The sequence below is a fragment of the Elephas maximus genome, chromosome 7 (genome assembly GCF_024166365.1).
Source record: "Elephas maximus indicus isolate mEleMax1 chromosome 7, mEleMax1 primary haplotype, whole genome shotgun sequence".
NCBI classification, from domain to species: domain Eukaryota; kingdom Metazoa; phylum Chordata; class Mammalia; order Proboscidea; family Elephantidae; genus Elephas; species Elephas maximus.
In genome coordinates, this window is record NC_064825.1 from 114,276,747 (window position 1) to 114,289,328 (window position 12,582).

Sequence of the window (12,582 nt, forward strand, 5' to 3'; positions counted from 1 at the left end):
ACAAGTTTGGAATGCCATCAAGGACATTGTACCTGAAGAAATCAAAGATCATTCAAAGACAAGAAAGAAAGAGAAAACCAAATGGATGTCAAAGATTCTCTGACACTTGTTCTTGAATGTAGAATAGCTAAGGCAAACAGAAGAGATAATAAACTTGAAGAGTGAACAGGAGATTTCAAAGAGAGGCTAAGAAGACAAATTAAAGCATTATAATTAAATGTGCAAGGACCTGGAGTTAAAAAACCAAAACGGAAGGACATGCTTGAGATTTTTCAAACTGAAAGAATGGAAGAAAGAATTCAAGATGTGTGAGTAAATTTTATTTTGTTATTTATATCTCAATAAAAGGATTTAAACAATAAAAGTAATAAGCAAAAAATCCCAATTTGTCTGACTTTCTAGATGTGAAATAAGAGATATATCCATGTATAAAGCCCTTTAATAGAAGCAGAACCCATGCTTACTCAAGTAGGTATTTAAATGTCCTTACAGTTAGAAAAATCATGAAAATTTAATGACTTTGAAAAAATAAACCTTGAAAAAAATTCTTATATTTTATTTCTCTACCAATTATTTTTTATAAGTTCACAATTTCCATAGAATCTATTGGTTGTGATAGTCATAGATAAGTTCCACAACAAAAGTGAGCTTTAAAACCAAAGACATTTTCTATGAGAGACTAAATGTTGAATTTTATTTTCCTACTATAGGGTTGAATAATTTCTATTGCTCCAAGTAATAAAATAATAGTTTGAGCTAATAATTATGTAAATAGACAGGTACAGCTGATTTTGTACTTTGCTGTCATTTCATAAATTGAGCATGTTTGGTGGTATTTAAGTAATATACTGTCATACTAAATAGTTTTATCCTTCTCACCAAGGAGCCTATTTTGTTTTGTTATTGTTAGTTGCCATTGTATATAGGTAAGACTGTCTGTAATTATAAGATGAACTTCTGCTAGAATATGACACAGTGGACACTGGGAGAAACATCACATGTTGTAGTGAAGGGCATGCCCCTCACAGTTCTAGGATGTGCCATTCACATATGACAGAAATTAGAATATCACTCTTCCTGTAACTTTACTTCTGAGGCTTCTCTACCTCGACATTTGTCTTCACATGTCCACCAGTTTATTCTTTCTCCAGGGAATCCAGCAATATATGTAGTACTGATTAGTCAATTCCCTCAGCCCCCTCTGCTTGATGGTAACTTTTTCTGATAGAGAAATTATACACAGGTAGTATTTGACACTTCATGGGAAGGTTCAGCCCTTAAAGAAGGACATCATGGCTTGTATAGTAGCAGGTCAGTTAAAAATAGGAAGACCCTCAACAAGATGGATTAACACTAGTGTCGCTAACATACCAGTCATTGTGAGGATGGTGCAGGACCAGACATTCTGTTGTTCATGGGGTATCTTTGATCAGTATCAACTCTAGGCACTACACAACAACAAGTGTTAAGACTATTAGGAATCATTAAATACTTTAATGAATTGCAGATTTTTTTTTTTTTATAACTGTAATAATATTTAACTTGTTTAACAAAGTTCTTAGTATTTTCTTATCATTCTCTCTCTCTCTTTCTCTCTGTCTTTCTTATTTTCAAGGGCTCCTTCAATGAAAAACTTGAAAAAGTGTATAAGTGAATTAGACACGTTTATTTTCTTTGAGTTGATGGATACCACTGGGTTGTGTGTTGTTACTTTTAGTCCATAAGATAACTGTGGTGGGAAGGAAGCTCTTGGATGTTTACATTAATCATGGCAACACTCAATAGATTGCACATTTACTGCTGTTTTTTTTTTTTTTTTTCACATCTTAGGCTAAATAAATGGCACAGCATACAATTCCATTGTGCCCAACTATCACAATTGCATGTAGGTCTTCTATCTTTCCTCATTGTATCATCTAGAAATTCTTTTCCCAGGCACATAACGAAACACTCAATAATAAACATTAGCTCAAGAAACAGGTTTTAATTTATTTAAAAAAAGAAACAGAAAAAGAAGAAAATGTCCAGTAGAGGGGCCTGATGGCTCTCATTGGTTTAGTAGCTCAGAAAATTTAAGTTAATATATTTGGCAATCACTTGTCCTTAAATTGAATTCCCCCCAAATTGAAGTTCACAGGGTAACAAAGTCCAGGAAGCAGAAGATGGTGGGGAATAAATGTTTTTCTCACAGACCTCCCTTTTTAAGGAAGTAACATCAATCTTCTCTTTATTTTTAAAAGGTGGCTGAACATCTAACAGCAATACTCCACAAATCATTTCTTAAAATGGGAACTTCCTTGTTTATTTCTTTTTAACAAATTTTTTACTCAACCAAGAAACCAAACCCATGTCACCCAGTCGATTCCGACCTCTAATGACCCTACAGGACAGACTAGAACTGCCCCCTGGGGTTTCCCAAGAGATACTGGTGGGTGCAAACTGCTGACCTTTGTGTTAGTAGCTGAGATGTAACCACTGTGTCACCGTGGCTCCTGTTCTTTACAACTTTATGAGAATTCCTGATATCACCCACTGGAAGTTTATTATAAATCTTCCCTGACTATGTCCTGTGTCCACCTTGTGATGGTTTTCCATTATTTAGTTTGAACAAATCAAGCATGGAAATGAATCAATTAGCTTACTGCGTCAGCTTATTAATTCATTATCTCTATTGAATTTATTTTTCTCTCTTCTCCCAAACATTGTCCTAGGCATTAGCTATTTTATGAACCCCACTGCTATTTCTCTTCTTTTAATCTGATACTCTCTTTCATCTCAGGCATGACATCATTAAGGCAGGAAATTAACATTAAGAAGCTATTTACACTAGCTGTTGAGTTATGAACCTAGAACCTGGAACCTGGAGCCAGGTCATGTTTGAAAGTTGTTTCTACTGCTTAAGACCATAGTTTACCATCTTTGTTGAGTATCTCATTCTCCTTTTATAAAGCTATATTCCTTGAGAAAATTATATATTATTTCTGCCAGATTCTACTGGGAATTGAAGAATACGGTATATATTATGCAATCATCACAAAACTAGGTACTTACAAGTTTCCTAAACTCTTAAAAATTGCTTTTCACATCTCAACATGAGTTGTGAGATGGAAATTTATTTCCTCATGAAGAGGTTAGCAAAAATATACATTTATACAGTTATTTAAATACGAATTATATACTAAATTACACTTAAGAGGGACATACGAAGAGAGTAGAGCCAGCTTATAACTAAGGATTTGAAAGCACGTCAACATTGGAGACTGAAAATTGTAGCTTCATAATTCTGCCACAGTATTTTTAATACTGCATATGCTTCCTTTACTTTCGTATTTGAGCTCTATTATTCACATAATTAGGCCACCTGAGTGGCACAAACAGTTAAACACTCAGCTGCAAACAAAGGTTGGGGGATCGAATCCAGTCAGAGGTGCCTTGGAAAAAAGGAAGATCTACTCCTGCAAGTTCACAGCCATTGAAAAACTGTGGACCACAGTTCTCTGATGCACACGGGATAGCTATGAGGCCAAATTGACTCCAGGACTGTTTTTTTTTTTTTTTTTTCTGTTACTTTTTTATTCATGTAGTTACTTATACAAAGTAAAAATATCATGTAGACATAATGATGAGGCTTCAAATATGCTTATGAGCCTTTAGCCTCTGAAACAAAATATGAATATTTGAAAAAAAAATGATGTTAAAAAAAAGGGAGAGAGATCCTAGTCTCAGGCACTATTGAAAAGTAGAATGTACACAGAACTGACTCATAAATCCTAATATTTTGCAATGATTTTGCTGTTGAATAAAGGTGGGACCTTGGAAGTGTCACTGAAATGTTTCAGGTATTGGTAAAAAAATGAAAAAAGTCTGTCCTTTTACCTGCAATGAAGCCTCTGTCTTGACTCCCCCAAGTGTTTCTTAACATGGCAGAGTAAGAAGAATTTATGGATTTTTTCTTACCCTTGGAGATTCTCCCTGAGGAGATGACAGGCAATTTAGTGACTGTTTCTCAAGCAAATTCCTGGGGGTGGTTGGTTAACTGTCCAGGACATTTTGTATTCACCGGTGACCAAATTTTTATTCATATAGTGTGTACGCATGTCTATGTTTATCTATTTCATATGGTCTTGCCTTTTACTCTTTGTTAATGTTCGTTTTTACCACATGGGGATCTGCATTAATATTCTCTACCTGTAAAACAGAACTGTCAACATTCCGCATTTCTACAGTGGTCTCTTCAAATGGATGACAAAATGAAGTTGTGCTTAAAAACTTTCTTACTGCATTATTTAAAAGATTTTAATGGAATAAAAGTTATGCATTGTGTATGTGGGAGGTATCACTTCCTTGATTCCTGTTATTTTTGTTATTGTTGCTATTACTCCTATTTTCAAGGTTTTTTTTTTTTTTTTCCTTTTTGACCTCATAAACAGAAACGTTACCCTTGTTCACATTTCCTGGTCAATTGCCATCACGTGTTTATGTTTCTTGCTTGTTTGTTTTATTTTCCATCATTACATTTCTGTATTTTATGTTTTTTCATTCTGTCCAATCCTCATTTCAAAACTTTTTTCTCACCTTAATGCATGTTCTGCTGTGCTTGATATAATCCTCTACCATATCAACACACCATCGTAAAGTGTGATAGTTTACGTAATGTTTCATTATGAATATATACTTACTGTGCAATAAATATTTTTGCTTCATTTTTTCATCGTAAATATTTATAATGTATCCATTTGTGACCTTTTTTTTTTTTTTGCTTATTTCTCCTGTATGATGATATGTATGTGGCGTAGTGGTTAAGAGTGTGGCTGTTAACCAAAAGATTGGCAGTTCAAATCCACCATGTGCCTCTTGGAAACCCTGTGGGGCAGTTCTACTTCGTCCTATAGGGTCATTATAAGTCAGATTCGACTGGACAGCTTTGGATTTTGTTTGGTTTTATATACATACATATATATATACATATATTTATTTATAAAACTCATTGCTAACTGAAATGTTGGCTGTTCAAACCCACTAGCCTTTCCAGGTAGAAAAGACCTGGCCATCTGCACCCATGAAGATTACAGCCTAAGCAAATCTATGGGACGTTTCTACTCTGTCCTATACATTGCTATGATTTTCATCCGACTGGATGACATCTAACAAAACAAAAATTCTTGAATGGTACATCTTTTGTTGCCTCCAACAGAACATTGTCTGACTTTACTGCTTCAGGTAAACAAGTTTTTGGAGGAGGACATCATATTTGGGGAACGAGTGGGCCAACGAGAATGGGGGAAGCCCTCCATAAGCTGGATTGACACAGTGGCTGCACCAAGGTACTCGGACATACTGATGACTGTGAGGCTAGGACAGGGCCAGGCAATGTTTTCTTCTGTTTTACAGAACGTGACCATGAGTTGGAGTCACTCAGTGGCAGGTAACAACAACAACCACCCTTGGTGATTGACTTTTCACTTCACACGATTCTAATGAGGTCCATTCATGCTGTTGTGTGCATCAATAATTTGTTCTTTTTTTTTACTCCTGAGCATTACTTCATACGTGGATTTAGTACAGTTTAATTACACATTCACCCATAGAAGGACGTTTTGGGTTGTCACTGGCTTTATCTATTATAAGTAATGTTTCTTTTAACATTTGTGTAAGGATTTTTGTATGAACATAAGTTTTCATTTCTGTGGGATAAATGTGTAAGTGTGGATTGTTTTCATTCTGACAAAGTCAGATGTATCCATTTGTATTTTTCATCCATGTATTTGCACGTACCAATAATTCAGTAGTTTTTATGACAGAATGGTATTAACTTGTTGGAAATACCACAATTTATTCATCCATTCTCAAGCAGATGAACATTTATGTTGATTCTAGTTTTTGAGTATTACAGATAACCTTGTTATGGACATTTGTACACATGTATTTATAGGGCTAAATGCTGTCCTTTCACTTAGAAGTAAATTGGTTACATTTTAGGGTAAAACTATGTTCAGCTTTTTAAGACCCTGATGCTTAAAAGAAATTCTTTTTGTAAGCATTTTCATGATTTTAATTTTCCACTAGCAGTTTATGAATGTTCCATTTCCCTCACATAATTACTAAACACCTGATATTGTAACAGATATAGAGTTATGTCATCAATGTTTTAACTTGAAGTTCATTGATGAGTGATGAACTGAACATTTTTAATGTGCTTATTTGCCACCAGCATATGTCCTATGAATAAATGAATGGTCATTTTTATGATCATTTTTCTGAGCTGTTCTTCTTTTTCACTTTATTATTGATATTATTATTTTTGAGTTTTGAGCCCTATCTCTGTATATATTATGGGGATCTGGTGGAAAAGTTATTAAAGATCAGGGTGGCTCGAACATCCTCTGAAATGTGGAATAGATTTGGTAAGAGGGGATTTATCTGTTTTTTTTTTTTTTTTTCCTGGTCTTACTGAATGTATTCAATCTTTCACATCATGTGTGATGGTAACTGCGGGCTGTTCATGGATGTCCTCTTCAGTTTGAGAAAGCCCTATCTTAATACTAATTTGGTCAAAGTTTTATCACTTTTATTAAGACTTTAAAATGTTTCTCTACATCTATTTATATGGCATTGTTTGCCATTTTATTTATTATGATGGATGTTGCTAATTGATTTTTTTTAATGGGAAACTATCCATGCATTCCTGGGGCACACCAAATTAAGTGTACTATTGTCTTTACATATTGCCAGGCTCAATTTCTTTATATTTTTCACGTATGCGCTCTGTTGTTTTCTTTTCTTTTAATGTCTTTGTCTGCCTTTGATATCAGTTTAACCTATCCTCATAAAGGAAATGTAAATATACACTTCTCTTCAGTTCTGTAAATGAGTTTGTGTAGAATTGGCTAATTCTTTTTCCATAAATACTTAAAAAAAAAAAATTTCCAAATCAAGCCACTTGGAATGATGAGAATGGGGTGTGTTTTAAATTTTCATTTTGATATTCTCTTTATAAATGATATTTTTCTCACATGTTTTCTAGTCTCTACATATATGGAAAAAATATCATAACCCACCTTGCAGGGTCCTATCCTAAAACACAGACTGGAATCTTTTTTAAAGACAAGCTTAGCGTACATGAAATTTAATTTTTTCTCATTAAAATTTTTTGAATATTAAAAGAATAAGAAAATAGAAATGGAAAATTAGGAGGGAATATGGAGCAACTATGTCTAGAAATCGTGGCACATATAGAAAATGCTACATATCACACCTCACCCACTAGAAACACAGCATAGTCCGAACCATGGGTTATCTCCTTATGCTCCTTCAAGCAGGATAATCAAAATGATCAGTTCAAACAATAGACCCTGATCAAAACACACGCTCATATTATTCAAATTGAAGAAAATCCAGCCAAACAAAACCAAGGCAACAAACATAACTCATTATACAATAGACTTCTTATGCAAGGCTACAGAAACAATTAGAAAATGACTTCTAAACAAGAGTAATTATTGTTTTCTAGAGAGATAAGGATAACAACCTATGAGACAAAAGCAGGGACTTAGGAGCAATATCTGTCCGGGACAGACAAAAGGAAAAAACCTGGAAACTTCTGTGGCTGACCTTAATAAATCTGTCTTAATTTACATACCCACTGATACAGGCAAAATTGGTTAATTTAGACAAAACCAGATACTCAGCTGATCCTGTTGAATATAGTTTTATTTTGTTTATACTAATAATAAAGTATACAGACTCTAAGGGCTCAAATATGAAAGTAAAGGCACTGATGATGAAAGAGAGGGATTTCAAGGTTTAGAAAGCAGACATTTGAGCAACTTCATATAACTGAGTACTCGAACCAACCCACCCCAGTGAGCCTTGTTTTAATCAGAATTAGCCACCCAGGGCAGAGTGTAAGAAATAAAATAGGAGGTGTGTGTAAGCATGCATACACACACACACACACACACACACACTTTCTATATATATATTTTTTTCTACTAGATAAGGAAAACACCAGGTATTTGGAAATCTTCCTGTATCTATTAGTTTCACTATCCTACTCAACATAGTCAATGTTCTTTTTAAAAAAAAAAAAAAAAAGTAACACCCTCCAGACATTCCGGTATACTAAAAAATTTCTTAATTGTTATACTTATAATGCATCAGTCCTGCTCAAGGAAGGCAACAGTTTTTACTGTTTCATTTATTAATCTTCTTACGGCCTTAGTAGATTGACTGGTAGAAGGCAATATAGAAATACATGTTATCTGTGGTTTTGTGCTAGATATCCCCTCTGGAGGCACACAGAAAAAAGTTTAAAGTGTAAAATGTAATTTATATAAATCATAAGTTATAGTGAATGTTGAGAAAATGTATTGCGTAATTGTTCTAAAGTCCTATGTAAGGCATATTTTACATTTTTATTCCTCAAACTGTAGATCAAGGGATTCAACATGGGGATCACCAGGGTGTAAAATATGGAAGCCACTTTATCAGTGTCAAAGGAATGACTGGACTTGGGCTGCAGATACATAAAGATTAAAGTCCCATAGAACACTACCACCACAGTCAGGTGGGATCCACAGGTGGAGAAGGCTTTGTGCCTACCCTCAGCTGAACTCAGCCTGAGAATGGATGCAGTTATGAGTATGTATGAAAGAACAACTATTAGGAGCGATGAAATCAAATCAAAAACAGATAAGATAAGAATGACCAATTTGATTTCATGTGTATCTGAGCAGAGCAAAGACACCAAGGGGAGACTGTCACAGTAGAAATGCCTGATGACATTGTGACCACAGAAGGATAAATTAAAAATCTTTATGGTGACCAGGAGAGAAACAAATGTGCTGTAGAGATAGGGGATTGCAACCAGCACCAAACACGTCCTTTGTGACATGATGACTGTGTAGCACAAAGGGTTACAGATGGCCACATAGCGGTCGTAGGACATTGCTGACAGAAGAAAAAATTCACTAGTTATGAACATGATAACGAAAACTAGCTGTGTAGCACAAAAATAATAGGAGATTGTATTTTCATCCACAACAAAATTTGCCAACATTTTTGGTCCCACGGCAGTTGAATAACCAAGATCAGTGATAGCCAGGTGTCTGAGAAAAAAGTACATGGGTGTTTGTAGCCTGGAGTCCATCTTGGTGAGGATGATGATGCCCAAATTGCCCACCACTGAGATCATGTAGATGATGAGGAACAGCCCAAACAATGGCGCCTGCAGCTCTGGGCGGTCTGTGATTCCCGTCAGAATGAATTCATTTGGCACTGTTAGATTGTGTTTGTCCATCTAGGTCTATCAGGAAACCTAGTCTGGATAGAGACATCAGCATAGTCAATAGGGTTTATGTAGCATCATCTGATAGACCTTTAGTATACAAAGGCAATGTGCAAAATGAATAAGATAAATCCTAAACCCTCCAATACAGTTATTTGAAATTAATCCCACCTGCCACAAATAAAGTATAGGCACCTGAAGATAGAGAGGGAGAGAAGGAAAGAGGGAAAGAAAGAGAAGTTTAACTTGTTATCAAGTGGGTAAAATTTGCTCCCCAAAGAACATTTGTCAATGCCTGAGACATTTTGGATGTCACAACTAGGAGAAGGGTACTACTCGTACCTAATGGAAGCCTGGGATGTTACTAAACATTCTACTATATGCAGGGTAACTCCACACAGTGAGAAAATTTCCAGTCCAACCTGTCACTATGGCAGAAGTTGAGAAACCCTGATATAAACATAGAGATAAAGATAGACACAGATAAGGACATAGCTGTAAGTGTAGGTGAACATGTATATACATACATATACATGAACATATACACAATACATAATCATATGCAGATACATATACCTGTACATAGATGGGATTCCTGGTGGAGCAGTGGTTAAGAGCTTGGCTGTTATTTCCTCGTCAAGAGAATGGCAAAAATCTACATTTATACATTATTTAAATATACATTAAATATTAAAATTACACTTAAGAGGGACATAGAAAGAGCCTAGAACCTGCTTATAACTAAGGATTTGAAAGGACATCAACTTTGGAGACTGAATACTGTAGCTTCATAATTCTGCTACAGTATTTTTAATACTGCATATGCTTCCTTTACTTTCATATTTGAGCTCTATTATTCACGTAATTAGGCCACCTGGGCGGTGCAAACAGTTAAACACTCAGCTACAAATTGAAAGGTTGGGGTATTAAATCTACTCAGAGGCACCTTGGAAGAAAGAAAGATCTACTTCTGAAAGTTCACAGCCGTTTAAAAACCACAGATCACAGTTTTCTGACACACACTGGGTAGGACTGAGGCAAAACAGACTTCAGGACTTTTTTTTTTCTGTTAGTTTTTTATTCATATAATTACTTTTATAAAGTAAAAATATTATTTAGTCATAAGGTTTCAAAGACACTTATGAATATTTAGCCTCTGGAACAAAGTGTGAATATTCAAAAAAAATTAATAATGCAAAAAAAATGCACAGAGATCCTAGTCTAAAAAGGCACTACTGAAAAGTGGAATGCACACAGAACTGACTCAGAAATCTTAATATTTTGCAATGACTTTGCCATTGAATAAAGATGGGACCTTGCAAGTGTCACTGAAACATTTCACTTATTGGTAAAATATGGAAACAGTCTTTTTACCTGTAATGAATCATCTGGCTTGACTCCCCCAAGTGTTTCTTAGCATGGCAGAGTGAGAAGAATTTATGGATTTTTTTTTTCACCCTTGGAGATTCTCCCTGAGGAGATGCCAAGCAATTTGTTGACTGTTCCTGAAGCATTTCAAAGCTTAACAAAGTACCTGGGGGTTGTTTCTTAATTGTCCAGGACATTTTGTATTCACCAGTGACCAAAATTTTATTGATACAGTATGTATCCTGATATTCTAATAGATGTATAGTTATGTCTCCAGGGTTTAACCTGAAATTCACAGATGGGTAATCAACTAGACATTTTTAACATGTTTATTTGCCTGCTGAATATGTCCTATGAATAAGTGAATGTTCATTTTTATGATCATTTTTTGTGGACTGTTTCTTTTCTTTTTCTTTTATTATTATTATCATTACTATTATTATTGAGTTTTGAGGCCTTTCTCTGTATATATTATGGAGCCCTGGTGGAACAGTGGTTAAAGAGCTGGGTGGCTAACCAAAAGTTTGGCAGTTCGAAGCCACCAGCCAATCCTTAAAAACCTTGTGAGACAGTTCTAATCTTTCCTATAGGGTTGTTATGAGTCAGAATCTACTCCCGAGCAATGGGGGAGGGGGGATTGGGTGAGGGAAGGGACATATATATTATGGACACAGACCATTAATGAGATATACTACTTGAAAATATTATCTCCCAGAATATGACTTGTTTTTATACAAGTGTCTTTTGAAGAGCAGAAGTTTAATATTTCCTGTTGTCAAACTTTCTACGAATTTCGTTTTTGGCGTTATAGCTACAAAATCTCCAAATGTATCTATAAAATCAATGAAAGCCTACTTAAAATCCAAAGAAAACTTTTTCTTTTTTTAAAATAAAATTATAAGCTGAGAATAAATTCACAAGTAAATGTTAGGTTAATTTTTTAGTTCTATGACTGTATTGTAGGCTCTATTAGATTTTTTACATAAAAAATCATGTCATCTATCAATAATTAAAGTTTTCCTCCTTCTCTTCCAATCTTGATGCTTTCTATTTATTTATTTATTTATTGCCTTATTGTGTGGCCTAGAAGAGCCTCTAAATGTGGAATAGATTAGGTGAGAGTAGATTTACTTATTTTGATCCTGGTCTTACTGGGAATGTATTCAGTCTTTCGTACCACGTGTGATGTTAGCTGTAGGTTGTTCACGGGTGCCCTCTATCAGTTTGAGGAAGCTCCATTTTAATACTAGGTTGGTTAAGGTTTTATCACAATTATTGGTACTTTTAAAATGCTTCTCTACATCTATTATATCGCTTTGTTGACATTTTTATTTGTAATTATGGTAAATGTCAATAAATGATTTTTTAATGCAAAACTATCCACGCATTTCTGAAGCATGCCTATTTGGTGTACTATTGTCTTTACATATTGCCAGACTCAATTTCTTAATTTTTACTTTAAATTTTTCACAAATGTGCTCTGTTATTTTCTTTTAATGCCTTTGTCCGCCTTTGATATCAGAGTAAAGCTATCCTCATTTAGGAAATGCAAAACACCCCTCTTCAGTTATGGAGAAGAGTTTGTGTACAATTGTTAATTCTTTTTCCCTAAACACTTATCAGAATTTCCCAATCCAGCCCCTTGGAATGATTGGGAATGGGGTGTGTTTAAATTTCTATTTTGATATCCTGACTTTATAAGTGAAATTTTTCTCATGCGTTTTCTAGTCTCTATATACATGGAAATATATCATAACCTACCTCATAGGGTCCTAACCTCAAACCCAGATTGGATTCTTTTTTAAAGACAACCTTAGCATATCTTAAATTTATGTTTTTCTCATTACAAATTTTTTGAGTATTGAAAGAGTAAGAATGAAAAAAATGCTGGAAAATTAGGAGGGAATATGGAGCAACTATGCCCAGAA

At 34.7% G+C, this 12,582-nt stretch overlaps 1 protein-coding gene across 1 annotated transcript; it reads right to left on the reverse strand.

The window, feature by feature from the left end:
• Positions 1–8,344: 8,344 nt before the first annotated feature.
• Positions 8,345–9,298, reverse strand: LOC126080439 (olfactory receptor 8K3-like). Its single transcript, XM_049891657.1, has one exon. It carries the CDS (start codon positions 9,296–9,298, stop codon positions 8,345–8,347), a length of 954 nt encoding a protein of 317 aa, XP_049747614.1.
• Between the last annotated feature and the right edge of the window lie 3,284 nt (positions 9,299–12,582).